Source organism: Anomaloglossus baeobatrachus, chromosome 6 (genome assembly GCF_048569485.1).
Source record: "Anomaloglossus baeobatrachus isolate aAnoBae1 chromosome 6, aAnoBae1.hap1, whole genome shotgun sequence".
Taxonomy (NCBI): Eukaryota; Metazoa; Chordata; class Amphibia; order Anura; family Aromobatidae; genus Anomaloglossus; species Anomaloglossus baeobatrachus.
The window spans coordinates 465,011,555-465,028,655 of record NC_134358.1 but is presented as its reverse complement, the minus strand read 5'-3'; the positions used below and the strand labels follow the sequence as shown (position 1 = coordinate 465,028,655).

At 39.9% G+C, this 17,101-nt stretch overlaps 1 protein-coding gene across 1 annotated transcript in view; it reads left to right on the top strand.

Moving 5' to 3' along the window:
• The window catches only part of PLCL2 (phospholipase C like 2), a 296,128-nt gene extending 280,173 nt beyond the window's left edge, over positions 1 to 15,955 (top strand). The window contains exon 7 of the mRNA XM_075315304.1: positions 14,887 to 15,955. Coding sequence (XP_075171419.1) covers positions 14,887 to 15,066 — 180 coding nt within the window. The 3' untranslated portion in view covers positions 15,067 to 15,955. The remainder of the gene's footprint in view (positions 1 to 14,886) is intronic.
• Positions 15,956 to 17,101: the final 1,146 nt, after the last annotated feature.

The window sequence follows — 17,101 nt, the reverse complement described above, 5'->3', positions numbered from 1 at the left end:
AACTTGTAAAAACCTGGTGACAGATTTCCTTTAAGTTTCTGTAGTTTATCACACAAAATTAGCACAACTGCCCTAATGTCTACCTTTTTGCACTAGATATTATTTAGTTGATGGAGGTCAGAGCATTGCAGTTCATGCACTTGTGAAACTGACTTGCTCCCCATTGCAAGATCTAATCAACCACTTCAGAATCTTGGCAATACATCTGAATTAGTTTCATTGTGGTTGAACAGTGACCTTTATCTGATCTTATTTTGCTTGCTGATAATAACAAGAATTCAGCTCATATTTGCCCTCCAGCAGTCACACATCATTATTATCAGCTCAGGCATTTAAAGCCAGTATCAGGCATGACTGAAGACATAAAATACATAGCAAATTCAGAACATACTGATGCACAGATACGATGTCTTGCATTTTAAAATGACCCCGGATTCACATATTTACTGGTATTTCCTAATATTTTCTGTCCATTTCTGTGCCAATCTCTGCTGCCCTCAAAAGATTTATTCTCTCAGGTGACTTAGTGATCACACCATGTTTTAAATTGGTTCACCTCCTTTTACTCCTTTTAAAGGGAACCTGTCAGGTGCAATATGAACCCACAACCACAAGCAGTTCTGGGTGAATATTGCTAATCCCTGCCTAACCATCCCTGTATCAAGTAGCATAGATAAAGGGATCTTTAGAAAAAAGTATTTCTAAAGATCTTTTATGATATGCTAATGAGCTCAAGGGCGTTATGTCCCCTTACTAGTACGCCCTCTTAGCTGGAAATGCTCCATTCTGGAGCTGCCCCATCAGCTGATAGTGGCCACAGCTGGGTACTGCACATCCGCCGCCTATGTCGGCCACACCCCTATGACTGAAAGCCCAAGGCTGCCAAGAAGAATAAAGATAATCTCCTCCCAGCAGCGGGGCTCTCATTTGCATCAGCAGCATGGCCTCAGAACACTATTAACCTGCAGATTAACCCCATATCTGCAGGTTAATAGCAAATTTTTTACACGCCAGGTTCCCTTTTAATGGTTGTTAGAAGTTGGAAATGTACAGGTTATTACATTATCAGGCTTCACAGTTTGAAGTATGTTTCCATGGAAACACTTAGGTGCCTCTTTCAATGGCTTAATGCATTTTGTATAAAACACTTGTGCAGTATTTCCCTATATCTGTCCTCTTAAAGCTAATCTGTCAGTAGGATCAACCCTCCTAGGCTATCTGTGTGCATGCATAGGAAGGTGAATAAAGTTATACATCAAATTATATTATCTGCAATATCTGAAACATTTCAAATCTGCCACTACATCTTATGTTAAATTAAAAGGGTCGTTACTAGTTATGGGTGAACCCGAACTGTAATAGGGAACAGGGGAGTCCATGTTACTGTCCGAGTTCGGCCACCCGGATAAAAATAAAAAAAGAAGCATAATAGAGATTAAAAGCAGGACCGTTATCCTACGGACCGATTCCCTTTAATTGGTAGCCAAGGTCACATGCATTATTTGGATATGCCCAACGACAAAGGCCCAAAGCCCATTGGTCAGATTCAGTTTATTTCCTTAATCCATTTCAATCATGGGTATAGTAGTATGTAGAGGGCCAATCACTTTGACTGGGCTCCATGCATTAAGTGTTTCCCTGTTTGTAGTAATCCACGCAGTTGGCATTTTGTTTTAAAAATGGCTGTCTCAGAGGCAAAAGAAGCCCAGTGGTAAATGTAATCCAAGTCTCGCCTGCCTTTCCTAACCCACAGCGCAGGAAAGGCGAGGTTGGTGAGATTTTCCAAGGAGGCATTGCTTACGTGGCAATTGTGCAGAGCCGCCAAAAGATACGCCTTCAAATAATCCTGTGAACAAAAACTGGTTACTTTTGACCTGGAGATAGGTCTTCTTTAACCCCTTCACCCTGAACCTATTTTCACCTTGCTGACCAGGCCATTTTTTTTCAATTCTAACCAGTGTCATTTTATGATGTTATAACTCAGGAATGGATCCCAGTGGTTCTGAGACTATTTTTTAACGACATATTGTACTTCTTAATAGGTATAAATTTAGTCTGATATTTTATGCGTTTATTTGCAAAAATAACGGAAATTTGCCGAAAAGTTTAAAAATGTCACAATTTTCAAACTTCTAATTTTCATGTCCTTAAACCAGAGCGTTCTGTCAGCCAAAATATAAATAACATTTCCCACATCTCTACTTTACATCAGCGCGATTTTTGAAACCTCTATTTTTGTTAGGAAGTTAAGAGTTGAAAGTTCATCAGTAGAGATGATCGTATACCTCAAATATTTGGCTTTGCGAATATTTGCTGAATAGGTCGCCGCTATTTGACTATTCGCGAATATTCGATGCGCAATGTAAGTCTATGGGAAACCCGAATAACATCTATTTGGAACTATTCTGGCTTCCCATAGACTTACATTGCACATCGAATATTCGCATAGCAGCAACCTATTGCTTGGATATTTGCAACGACAAATATTTGAGGTATTCGAGCATCCCTATTCATCAGCAATTTCTCAATTTTCCAACACAATTTATAAAATCATTTTTTTAGGGACCACATCACATTTGAAGTGACTTTGAGGGACCTATGTGACAGAAAATACCCAAAAGTGACCCCATTCTAAAAATTGCACCCCTCAAACTGCTCACAATCACATTCAACAAGTTTTTTTAATCGTTTTAATGCTTCACAAGAACTAAAACTATATGAAAGAAAAAAATGAAACTTTTACTTTTTCTCACAAAAATATTACTTTAGCCCCAAACATTGCATTTTCACAAGGGTAACAAGAGAAAATGCACCATGCAATTTGTCATGCAATGTCTCCCGAGTACGCCAATACCCCATATGTGGTAAAAAACTATTGTTTGTGTGTATTGCAGGGCTCGAAAAGGAAGGTGCGTCTTTTGAACACAAAATTGGCTGGAATAGTCAGCCGATGCCATGTTGTGTTTGGAGAGCGAGCCCCTGATGTGCCTAAACAGTGGAAACCCCCCACAAGTGACCACATTTTGGAAACTAGACCCCTCAGGGAATTTATCTAGATGTTGGTGAGCACTTTGAACCCCCAGGTGCTTCACAGAATTTTATAACATTGAGCCGTGAAAATGAAAAAAAAAACATTTTTACCACAAAATTGCTTTTACCTCAAATTTTTCATATTTACTAAGGTAATTAGAGATAATGGACTGTACAGTTTGGTATGCAAGTTATCCTGAGTTTGCCAATACCAAATATGTGGTTGAAAACTATTTTTGAGGCACAGTACAAAGGGAAGGAGCACCATATTTGAGTTCAGATTTAGCTGGAATGGTTTGTGAGTGCCATGTCACATTGGCAGAGCCCCTGAGGTACCAGAACAGCAGAAATCCCCCAGAAGTGACCCCATTTTACAAACTGCATGCCTCAATGAAATGATCTATGGGTACAGTGAGCATATTGACACCACAGGTGCATCACAAAATTTTATACTATTGGGCAGTGAAGACAAAAAATAACTTTTTTCTTTTATTACCATTAAAATGTCGTTTTAACCCCAGATTTCCAATTATCACAAGGGGAATAGGTAACAAAAAAAGGTCCTATAATACGTTACACAATTTCTGCTGAACGTGGCAATACCTCACGTGACTGTACAGTACTGTTTGGCCATACCGGGAGGGAACGAGAGTCATTTGATGTTTGGAGCACAGATTTTCCTAGATTATTTTTTGGACCCCATTTGCAGAGCACTTAAAGTGCCAGAACAGAAGAAATCCCCTCAAGTGACCAAATTTTAGGAATTTATCTACTAGTGTAGTGACAATTTTGTCTCTGGAAAATACATTGTGTCAAACACTGAATGTTGCATAATTAAAAACTGCAAATAAGTCTGTCATGTCCAGTACATTGTAGTGCCTGTACATTGTGCTGAGCTTGTGCTTCCCACATGTGACTACACAGTACTGTTGGCAGCACCGCATGGCTCGGGAGGGAAGGAGCTCCATTTGACTTTTAGAACATACATTTTTGTATAATAGTTTGCATACTCTATTTGCAGAGCCCCTAACTGCCATAATAGCAGAATCCCCCCTTAAATAAGCCCTTGTAATGCTCAGTACATTGTAATGCTCGTACATGGTTTCCAAATCATGGAGAAACACACCCCTTAAATGAATCGGGCTTTCCTCACCAAGGTAATGCCAAACATGTGGACAGTAACCATGGTTTAGGCAAATTGTGGTGCTCAGAAAGGAGGTGGGCATTTGGATTTGGGAGGCACAGACTTTCTAGATTTCTTTTTTGGAGGAAAGCCATAGTGCTTGCCAAAGTCTTTGTGCTACCAGTAATGTAGAAACCCCCTAGATTTCCATTAACAGATTACATACTTGAGTTAGGACTAGTTTATTGTGGTTTGAGTTAAATGCCTTTTGATGGCAATTTGGGTGCAGAACATTTTGGATCAGTTCACATTTATCCTGTGCTCTATGCTGAGCACTTACATCAAGGTATCCATCTACATCTCCAAAATACGTGAATAGGTGAAACCTCCGACTGATCTATTCACTGTAATGAGGCAGCAGCAATACTCCAGACTCCATTGGGTCTGTGTTCCGTGATGTCCATCTGTTTAAAGTTGCACAAAACTGTTTACTTCACTTTTGTGTACACCTAATAAGATGCTTAGAAAGATGGACACTATCGGACCACAAGCCAGATGGGAGTTGAAAGTGACTCTATCTGCCTCAATAGGGAATTTTCAGTTGGGAATTTTGTCTAAATCATGTTTTTCAGAGATTTATATGTAATCCTTGATGTAAGCGCTCAGCGTAGAGCGCAGGATAAATGTGAGCTGCACCGTACTGTAATCACTGGTAGGCAGAATAATCAAATCAACAACAGTTGAAGAATTGGCTTTATTTACCTATATTTTATGCTGTACACTGTGCTTTATAAAGTGATTAGGTGGCTTTATTCCTCTGTCACTACCAGATTTATATTGGGGATTTTTTAAGTTTGGCTACTATCACATTAGAAATGCTTTTTTGTTTTTTTTTCTTTCTTCAAAATATAGTTTTTTTGCATCACCGAATACTGAAGTCTATAGTTTATTTTATTTTTCTGCTGATGGAGTCATTTGGGGCTTGTGTTCTGCGGGATGAGTTGAACTTTTTGTTAGTACCATTTTGGGCCACATAATATTTTTTGATCACTTTCAAATTCCGCTTTCTGTGAGTCAGAATCAAGAAGAAACTGAAATTCAAGAGGGTTTTTTATGCTGTTCAAAGTGTTGTAATAGTAATTAGAGCTTTATTCTTTGGGTCAGTATGATTATAGTAATACCACATTTATATATTTTTTATGGTTTGCTGCTTTTACACCATAAAATAAATTTTATAGGAAAAAAAAAATAGTTTTTTGCAGTGCTGTATTCTGAGAGCTATACTTATTATAGGTATCCGCTGACGGAAGTCTATAGCAGCTTGTTTTTTTCAGGTCAAGGTGGTGTTTCAATCAATATTTTTATTTACATATGACTTTGTGACCGGGTTCTATTCCACTTTTTTGTCAGTTTTATAAATCGGTTCCCTTGCAGGCTACCGAATGTGTACTCCTTTTTTTTTTTTTTTTTTTTTTACACAAATAAACACACATATATTGTTTTAATGTTTTTGTTGGTGGAGGTTTTTTTTTAGTTTTTTGTTCTTTATATTTTTATTTTGACTTTTTATAGTTTAACTTTTTTTTACTTAGTCCTTATATGGGACACTAACCTTTATTGCGCTAATCACTGGTATAATGCTTTGCAATATGCCTGCATTGCAATACATTGTAGCTGTCAGTGCTGCACATCTGACATAAGCCTCTGAGATCATGCTGCTGGCATGATCCCAGAGACTTTACGTAACTTGGTGACCGTGAAGTAGTCATGACAACTTTGGTCACCATGGCAAGAATCAGGTCTTCGCCATAACGTCACAGGAGCATCGATCAGAGGGGAGAGGATGCGCATTTCCTCTCCCAGCTCCCTAAATGCTGCGATTGATATCGACTGGGACAATAAGGGGGTTGAACAACCAGGGATGGTGCAAGGACCATCCATGGCTGCGATAGCCATGGCTCGGCTATTATATAAGTGGCAATTGCATGGGCACAGCTCTTGTGCCTGCACAATTGCCAGGATGTGTCCCGTATGTCCTTGGTTGGGAACGCACTGGCCAGCAGGAAGGGGTTAAACTGGTTATCACAATCATAAAATAAATTTCAATGAATAGATCTTAGATTAAAAGTGATTTCCACAATGGTATGTGTTAATAAAAACATTACTGTGCTGAGATAGTCTTAGAAATATGTCCCTGCTATGTAACCTGTGACCAGGTTATTGGATTGCATGAAATGTTTCTGCTTATGAACGTGCAGGACGTCTAGGTTTGTACAAATTACATGTTTCGGCTAACACTGCATAACTTGGGTTGAAGTGCCTCAAGAGGAAATTTAATAATACTAATCTGTCCTTCAGTTTTTCTTTGTTTGATCCTGCAGGAACATGGTATGAACATACCACAGCTCCTGGGCAGGAGAGGACGCAAAAGAGCGTATACAGATAGGACAGCATGGTTCTGTTAGGTAAAACATTTCCCTGCCTTTTTAAACATGTTTTACCTCATAGAAAGAATCACCTGCAATCTCACGTTGTTATGATTTTTATGGATATCTTGGAACCTGATGGTGTGGGACTGAATTGAGACCAAACGGGTTTTGATTTAAGTCTGTATTCACAAATGTGCAACAACAGTGCAGCAAAGTTCACACTAATCAATCAAAGCAAGTGCAACGAAGCGGTGGAAGTGAAGCAATAAGTCTATAGCAACACTTTCTAATCAAGCCTGTATTCACACAGGTGCAGAAAAGTTCACACAAATCAATCCAAGCAAGTGTTAGTAAGTGGTTGAAGTCTATAGCAGGGCTCTCCTTAGATCTGGAAATAGTTCATACACAGTTTAAGCAAGTCCCAAACAGTCCTCAGTAACACGTCCGAGATTGCAGAGCAAAGTCTATAGAACTGTGTACACGCTAGCAACAGGTGCTGGCTTACGTGGTACGGGTGTAGTCCGTAGTATAAGTGCAGGCAGACTTGAGACCCTTCTTGTAGCACGTCCCTTGAAGCAGAGTAGAGACAAGTCCACCTGAGGAGGAGAATCTCCTGGCAAAAACTGTGTTCTTTTTGCCAAGAGATGCAGCTTTGGTGCTGAAATTTTTACAGTATATTCCTGCACCCAGTCTTTACCTCCTGGTAAAAATCCGCATCACTACCGCATCACCAAATTTGCATCTCTTGGCCCAAAAATACAAAAAAAGGCTGTGACACCAATTCAGTTTAGTTTTCTGCCAGGTGTTGCAAATTTGGTGCTGAAATGTATGCACCAGATTTCCGCTCCAAAGTTGCACCTCCTGGCAGAAAAAAAACGTGTTTGTTTTTTTTAATTTTTGGCAAAGAGATGCACTTTTTGTGATGACATTTTTACATCGTATTCATGGACCCAATCTACACCTCCTGGCAAAAAAAAATGCATCAAAACTGCATGAGATCTGATGCGGTAGTGATGCAATTTTTTTTGCCAAGAGATGTAGAATGGGTGCAGGAATATTGTGTAAAAATGTCACCACCAAATCTGCATCTCTTGGCAAAAAACGCGGTTTTCTGCCAGGAGATGCAGGTGACTTCACTGAATTTAATGAGGTCACCTGAGGTCGGATTACCTGTGGTCAGAGGTGGAGGACTCCATTTGTGAGTACAACTAACCTGAGTGACGGCACCGCTGATCACTGCGGCTTATTCATTCTCTGCTTGGAGCTCACAGCGGGCAGTCATGTTCCATGATCGTGCGCTGTCAGTTCAAATGTAGCTGAGCTGGAATCGTTGTGGGACCTCGTCTGGGTTACGTCAGACCTGCAGGGGGGGTTTAAGGGGTTAATTAAGTGGTGAAAAAGGGTGTCTCTTGTATTTTATTCCAAATAAAGGATTTTTCCAGTGTTTGTGTTTATTTACTTTCCCTTACCAATTAGTAATGGGGGGTCTCATAGACCCTCCCCATTACTAATCTAGGGCTTAGTGGCAGCTATGTGCTGCCATTAACTTATTATATTACCCCGATTGCCACTGCACCAGGGCAATTGAGAAGAGCCAGGTAATGCAACAGGCTTGTCCCATCTAATGGATACAACAATCCCAGGCAGCTGCAGCTGTTTTTTTTTTTTTTTGTTTTTTTTTTAGCTTGGGTGGTGGCCCAATAATCATGGACATCCCCAGTCTGAGAATACCAGCCACCAGTTGTTGGTCTTTATCATACCTGGGTATCAAAATTGCGAGGGACAGCATGCCATTTTTTAAAATTATTTACTTAAATAATTTAAAAGAAAAAGAAGACGCATGCAGTTCCTCCTATTTTGATACACAGCCAAGATAAGTGCACAGGTGGGGACTGCAGCCTGTAGCTGTATGTTTTATCTGTGCTGTGTATCATAATATGGGGGGGACCCTACTCCAATTTGTTTTATTTTTATACCACGATACTGACCCGCAGACAGCGCCTCTGATTGTGTCATGATTGACTCCTGGCTCAGCTGGAGCTGAGCTTTTTTTTTAGTTTCACTTCTGATGCAGGTCACGTTAGGGGTTAATCCTTTCTGCCTCATTCTGGAGGTCAGGCTGCTTTATTAGGGCACTGTTTCTCTTGGACTTCACCAGTGATACTTCTGCCTCTGCTGTGTTCTGCTCTTGAGTGACCTGTTGTCTGCCCTGCCCCCTCCTGACCTCCGTGTTCACCTGACCTGTTAACCTCCTCTGTTGTCTGTTTCCATCAGTGTCTCTCCCGCTGTCTCCCTGTTCGTTCCTTATCTGTTTGCCTTAATTCTGTCTTGTGTTCCCACTCCCCCTCGCTTCTAGGCTCTGATTTCCCGGCTACTGACTATTTGCTTCCCTCTGACTATGTTTAGACTTTGCCCTTGTGTACTTACAAGACCTCATGTTGTGACACAGCTTTCTGACGATTCTTCTGCCATCTGGTGGGCTTGACTAGTATTACCTCTGCTAGGGAATTCCCTGCTTATACGTTTCCACCACTTTTACGCCCCCTAGTGGTTTACCAGCTAAATACCTTCTCAGATAGTTTCAGGAATCCTCTCAGTCCCACATTACTGCGCTGTACTGCTATTGTACATCTTAGAGTACAGCGTGACAGATTGGTTTCAGTTAGATGCTGTCATACAGGCTGGGGTGTGCATCTGACTACAGCCAAGCGCAGGCGCCAGGACGGCCGGTGGGTGGGGAAAGCAGTGCATATGGATGAGCAATAATGAGTGGTCCAGGAAGTGAAGGAGAGGCCACGGCAGCAGTGTACAGCTGTGACAGAGCCTTGGTAAGTACAGCGCGCTTGCTCCCATTCCCCTATGCCTTTTACCACCATTTTTAATCACCGGATTCTGGTCCCCTTAGACTTATATGGGGACCGGAATGCAGCCCGGAACTGGACTTTAAAAACCAAAACACCAGAATTCCCCGGTTATCTGCAAGTCCGCTCATTATTGCTCATGAATACTAAAGGACTCAACGGTCATTTTTTACACACTGGAATCAAGCACTACAACTCTTTAAAATGACCTTATGTACACAATTACAAGATAAACTTAAAGATGTCCTGTTTATATGTAGATAATATAAGGAGCATGGGCACATTCATCAAAAGATGAACACAAGCATGGCCAGTTGAACCTCCCAGGGTCTATGTTTAGAGTGAAATGTCAATTGCATGCCTTCACCCTGTTTGTTTTAAATTAAAGCATATCTGTTTCCAGCTTAATTAGAGCTGTAGCAACCTCACTCGCTGATACCAAAGCATGGAGCAGATGCTGTAGTGCAGGGGCCTCTGTGTGCAGGTTCCATGATAAGTAGGAGGAGGTCAGGGTATGCTCCCAGTAAAGCGAAGTCTTATGTCATACTGTGCTGCACAAACACAATAATTAATGTTTATAATAAAAGCCTAATTATAGCTTGTGTAATTATGTGTAGAATTGGTGGAGGATATAAAAATGAACTCCACAGAATATAGAATGTTATATTTTCCATAAATAAATGCAATTATTATTAACATTGGTTTTTTTCAGCTTTTGAGATGTTAAGTTACTTTACATTTGCATCTTATTACATTGTCCATCTGTGTATTGTAACATAGCAGTGATACCTGACTAATGGATTTGTAAGTAGTCCTAAATAACTGATGATCGTACTTGACATTCTTAGGAGAGGACTACGGTTTTTAGAAAGCCTTAATATGGCTGTGTTTTAGTGTCTTTAGTATGGCAGCAGTACCCCTCTTATGTATCTGTTAAAATCACAGGACATCCAGGTATTACAACCAAGTTGTAGGTTAGCAAAGATTCAGTTCATTGCTTTATCCCACACAAATGCCCTGTGTTGTAATACTCCATCGCATCTTGTTCATTCTGTTACAATCTTGTCTTGTGTTGAGTTTCCATTGCCCATCATTATAAGAGAATATAGAATTGTATTTCCTTGTTTGTCCATAATTATAGTGGTGATGGTCTCAATCTTGATGGGTAGTTTCAGAGGAAGGCAAGCACCACATGAACCAGGGCCATATTAGGGCTAGGTCTTTTCATATATTTGTACATTGTAATAAGATTGCCCCTAAGCCTTGTTTTTCCAAAACTGAGTAACTCCCAACTTTGATCACCTATGTTAGTATTGTAATCCACCCATTCCCCTAAAACCCTTGGTTGCTCTTCTCTACACCTGTTCTAGTGGAGCCATGTCCTTCTTATACACTGGATCTGAATATTATACATAGTAATGTACCGTAAGTGTGGCTGCATTAGTGACATATGTACAGGCAAAACTATGCTTTTGTCATGTTCATAAATCTTTCCTATTTTTAATGCTTCCTTAACATGATTACCTTTACATTAGCCATCTGGTACTGGTCACTAAAGCTGATCTATGACTGTTGTATGTGTTCAAATATTTAAAAAAACTGACCCTCACATCCTATAAATGTGAATAGGTGACAGCTGAAAAAACATAGCAAATACAAAATGCATACAGCTGCACACTAAAATGCCAACAATGTATAAGGGAACTCTGGTGCTGTATTACTGCTATATTAAAAAATGAGATTTTTAGTTTATGAATTGGCCAATGCATGTAAGCCTCTAAACCAACGGCAAGGAAAATCTCAATAATCCGGGTACCTAACTAAAATGCCACTATTTTGTGCCATTTTAGTTGGGTACCCGGAGTATTGAGATTTACCTTGCCGTTGGTTTCCGGGCTTACATGCATTGGCAATTCATAAACTAAAAATCTCATTTTTTCATATAGCAGTAATGCAGTACCAGAGTTCCCTTATACGTTGTTGGCATTTTAGTGTGCAGCTGTATGCATTTTCTAGTTGTATGTGTTCACCATTCACTGGAGTCCAAGAGGTTTGCCCTTATATATCTGCAACTGTAAGGACCAGTTCAGATATGCTTTAGAAACACGGCTATTTTTTTCCCCTCATAATGAACACACTGGTTGTCGAAACGCGTTGTGGCTCATAAGGGCCCATTAATAAAAGGTTGGCTAATTGTTAAAAAACCCTTTGGTCCATTTTTCCTTTATAGCGGTCCATCAGACCGGCTCTTTTGTTTCCTTCCTTCCCTCAGAATGAAGGGCACTTTCACAAAGTTAAGCAATATATTTCTCTATATACAGTAAGTGTAAAATGCTTTAATAATGGGACAAAATTGAACTGCAGTTCTTCAGAGGTGGCCTTGTTGGTGTGGGTGTTATAGATTGTTTACCAGAAGGTTCTTTGGAAAATAAATTACAGTATGAAGACTTAGTATATGGTGCTCTGTAAAATTGGTACTTTATAAATAATAATAGCTACTGATTTTTCAAATCTTAGTTTAGTTCTTGTCATGCTTCAAATGACATGTTTAACCGAAAAATGATTGACTGCTCTCAGTGGGAGAACAAAATAATAAAACTTGTAGTTATGATACCTGTAAATGACTAACTAAATAAAATGTTACAAAGCAAGCTTTCTAGACTACTTAAGTCTCCTCATCAGGCATGGTATAACAAAGTACCTGAAGAAATAAATATATACACAGAGCAAAGGCAGCATAATAAATGGACATTCAAGTATACAAACAAACAGAGTTAGAAAGTGAATCCTTAATCGGCTATGATAAGTGGTGTGAACATGTTTTTTCTCCCAATATTTATGTAGGATACGAGACCTGATGCCCTCACTGTCTATGGAGCAGATTCCCCAGATTTTGTAATGTCATAGATCCTCATGGCACATTTAGTTCTGTGTGAAGAGTATCAAAGACTGTAATAAGTTTATATTCCCATATAAATACATCCACAGTTGTCTCCAATTAACTCAGATGTAGCCAATAAACCTATCAGAAGCTTCCAAAGACATGACATCATCATATGGGGTTTCCCATATTGTTTAAAAGCATAGTACGCTTAATGTTTTAAGGCATTTTTCTTACTTTCTGCAAAGTCAAAAGTTTACATACACTCTCTCTCTCTCTCATTATTCTGGCATTTGGCACATATAAAGAATTTTGATTCCTACTTGACCTAAAACGGGAAAGGTTTATTCTGATTTCATGTCAGATACTTAGAAAAACATCCAGATGTGTCTTTTTAGATAGTGTATGTAAACTTCTGGTTTCAACTGTAAATATAGAAATAGCCTACTTTTAATAGTCTACTTCTATGTCTAATGTAAGCTGCTGATATGTACAGAAACTCAGTAAGCCATGACATTTCTAGAATATTTTGATTAATTTGAGTAAAAATATTTGTCCTTTTTTGGGGCATAAAGGTATTTAGATACCAAATACCCAAAAAAGACAAAAGTATTGTAGGAGTGATATGTTTTTTTCAGGTTAGTCAAAAAGTATTTGCAAGATTTCAGAACATTGAGGCTCCTCTTTTAAATAGAGAAAAAAGAGAAATCTTGCAAATAATATTTTTCTGGTTAGCCAATAAAGGTATCACTATTACAATACATTCCTTTGTCTTTTTTGGGAGGGGCATACAAGTATTTACATTGATTTTTCTGGAAAACGTAATTTTATTTTTTTTTGTACATAATTTAAATTAAAAGATAATTTGTAGACAATTAACTTTGTCGCGTTTACTATGGGACATCTTGGGTTATACTCGTGCATTATGAACATGTTACAATGGTTAGTTTAAATTTAGTATTTTACACAAGCAATGGAGACTGGTTACTAGTTAAAGCTAATTCATGAATATATGAATTCTAATAATGAGATGTCTCAAAAATTGATGTTAACCCCTTAACAGCTCATGATGTACTATGTCAGTCATGGGTCGTCTCCCTACCTTTGATGCGGGCTCGCATAGTGAGCCCGCATCTTTCCTTGCATATATTGGCTGATCCTATTAACTGATATGTGCCTCTAATGTCCGCGGGTAGATCAGACATGCTTCCGGAACTGTTAACCAGTTAAATGCCACTTTCAATCTCTGACAGCGGAATTTAACACTCGCTTGCGGGGAGCGAGTCATTCCATTGATCCTTCACTGGTCAGATGTATAACAAATATTAAAGCAGATACAATTCTTCTTATGGTAAATCCCATGGATGCCGTTTTAGCTCTTGCTCTTCTGACTATCTGAAAATTAAGTGTGTACACTCTGCATAGGATGAAGTTCTAGTTCAGAAATGAAAGTCGAAAGATCCTATGTAACCAGAGCTGGTCTACTTCATTGTAGATAGATATTTATGATAAGGTTTTTTTAGAAAGACATGTTAAGGATTACAAACTTTTCAAGTGAATTTAATCTATTACAGATTTGTAGACCATGGCAAACCTAAAGGCCCAGTCACACTAAACAACTTACCAGCGATCCCAACAACGATACAACCTGATAGGGATCACTGGTAAGTTGCTAGGAGGTCGCTGGTGAGATGTCACACTAAGCGACGCTCCAGCGATCCCACCAGCAACCTGACCTGGCAGGGATCGCTGGAGCGTCGCTACACGTGGAAGCATGCTGCGCTTGGTAACTAAGGTAAATATCGGGTAACCAACCCGATATTTACCTTGGTTACCAGCGGACACCTAGCCACAGTACACATGGGGTTAATTACCCGATGTGTACTGCAGCTACATGTGCAGAGAGCAGGGAGCCGCGCACACTGCTTAGCCCTGGCTCCCTGCTCTCCTAGCTACAGTACACATGGGGTTAATTACCCGATGTGTACTGCAGCTACATGTGCACAGAACAGGAGTCGGCACTGACAGCTGAGAGCGGCGGAGGCTGGTAACAAAGGTAAATATCGGGTAACCAAGGTAAGGGCTTCTTGGTTACCCGATATTTACTGTGGTTACCAGCCTCCACAGAAGCCGGCTCCTGCTGCCTGCACATTTAGTTGTTGCTCTGTCGCTGTCACACACAGCGATGTGTGCTTCACAGCAGGAGAGCAACAACTAAAAAATGGCCCAGGACATTCAGCAACAACCAATGACCTCACAGCAGGGGCCAGGTTGTTGCTGGATGTCACACTAAGCAACATCGCTAGCAAGTTGTGCATCAGCAGCAATGTTGCTAGCGATGTTGCTTAGTGTGACGGTACCTTAAGTTGGATCTACTGTTCTACATATCTCCCCGGTGAAGCATAGCTTTATTGTCCGAGATCAACATTGAAGGCAGCATATCTAAAAGATGTAGACATTGAGTGTTTTTATCATTGCCTTTGAATTTGTTGGCAATAACATACTCTGAGCAACAATTTATGCAAACTGTTAACTTTAGTAACATTTTTATTTTCCCCACAGGGACAAGCAGACCTTCTAAAATATGCCAAAACAGAAACCTTGGAGAACCTAAAACAAATTCATTATGCTGCTGTATCATGTGGACTCAACAAGGCGACTGCTGGAAACGCAGAGGTATCCAAGCCCAGAAGAAGCCTGGAGGCCATTCCAGAGAAAGCAGGAGATGAAACGGGTGATTGAAAACAAAACCATGGACCTCCGATCTTGTTGGAATTTCTAAATCTAAGACCAATGTAGCTGCACAAGGTGTTTGCTTTGCACTTACAAGAGAAAACACAGATTCTATTTTTCTTTCTTTCTGAAGCACAACTGGAGATTGACCAGTCTATTATCTGTGAAAGTACAGTAAAATGTATCGGATAAATGAAGGAAATTGACGAGCAGATTGCAATTGTTACTGCTGGCCAAAAGTGAAAGCGTGGAAGACGACGTCTTTATTAGAATAGAATTGAGTAGTGAGGTGCGTGCTGCTTAAAGAAGCATAGCAGTGTTTTTTAATTTAGATTTTAATAGTTCTATTTAAATAAGAGAAATCCTCACATTTCATAAAGAGTGTGCTTATTGTAACATATAGAGTGCGCAAAGGACTGAAATGCGTTGCACTGAAGAGTGAATCTACAGACATGGCTAGTCGTTTGTTGTGTTCTGTTTGAGCCATATTGTATATAAAATAAAGAACAGAGAATGCAATAAAACAATGGGCGCTAGATGTTTGTGCACCCTAGGTGGAAAACCTAAAGATGTTCAATTCACTTTATACACCGAATAGCATAGATCTTATTGCCACAAAGTTCTAGAAATGTTCATTTCTAATGTAAAAGTGACCAAATCGAAGACAAATTGTAAATATCTATCGCCTTTTTTATTTTGTGATGTGTTCACATTAAACAAAGTTTTATTATCTTGATTGTCATGAATTTTAACAAATGTTACAATCCTGATTTAATTTAAAGAACGAATGAGAAATAACATTGGTGGAATGTTTGTTAGACTGATTGGATGTCTTTTGAAATTTTACATTGTTTTTTCAAAAGGTATCGGGAATTCAGATGTATTTAAAAAAACAAAACTCATTACATTATGCCTAACCTTTTTTTTTTTTTTTAATAAAGTTACATCTCATAATGCAATAAACGGCAAAAGACCAACAGTGCTTTATTACATTTTTTTGGTATAATGTGTTAAGTAGGCAATCTGCACATCATTTATTGCAACGAAAACCCGAGTGTGAACAAATGTAGCTCAAAGTGCACAAAAATATTCCCTCTAAGGGTACGTGCCCACCATCAGTGTTCACAGTGTTTTGGGCACAGCATGCTTCAGCTGTGTCCAAAACGCTGTGTTGTACAGTACAAACACAGTGGATGGGATTTCTAGAAATCCTGTGCCCATTGTGCTAGTGACTTGTGGTTCTGCTTTCCGAGCCGCAGCATGTCAATTGTTTGCTGCAGAGTCACAAGTGTCCTCCATAGGAGAACACAAGCGACAGACCACAGCGCACCCAACCCTGCTCTTGGACACGAGCAGCTGCGCTCTCCTGCGGAGGAGACTCGTGGCCCCGCAGGTTAGGACCCGCTGAGTCTAGGACGCAGCAAATCCTGATCGTGTGCACGTACCCTAAGGAATCTGTCATCCATTTGCATTTTTTTTTTCTTAGTTATTAATATGGGAATACAGGTGGCATAAAGGTGAAACTAGCCATACCTGTATGCCTCGTGGATGAGCGGTCTTTTGGCAAAATCCACTTTTATATCTTCTGGGCTATGGGGCGTGTCCTGCTCAGAAGATAAACCGGCCTCCGGTCTTCATTATATAAGGATCCCTCCTTCTTATCCTAATGGCCCGGTGACATCAGGTGCGCAGCCGGAAATCCCGCACATGCGCGTTATGCCTTCCGTCCTTCCCTGCTCTGTTCTGCCCTTCTGTGGGCACAGGTTTCATTTTGTCGTGCGCAGACATCGGAGACTGCTGCTTCACAGTACAGTGGAGAGACGGCAGGCAGAATGTGCAGGTGTGGCACCTGACGTCACAGGGAAGAGAAGGGGAAGAGGAATCCTGAATAATAAAGACTGGAGCCAGGCTTATTTTACGGGTAGCACACGCCCTATAACCCGGAAAATATAAAAGATTTTGCCAAATGACCCTTCTTCCAGGAGGCATACAAGTATGGCTAACGTTACCTTTATGCCACCTGTATGCCCATATTAATAGCTAA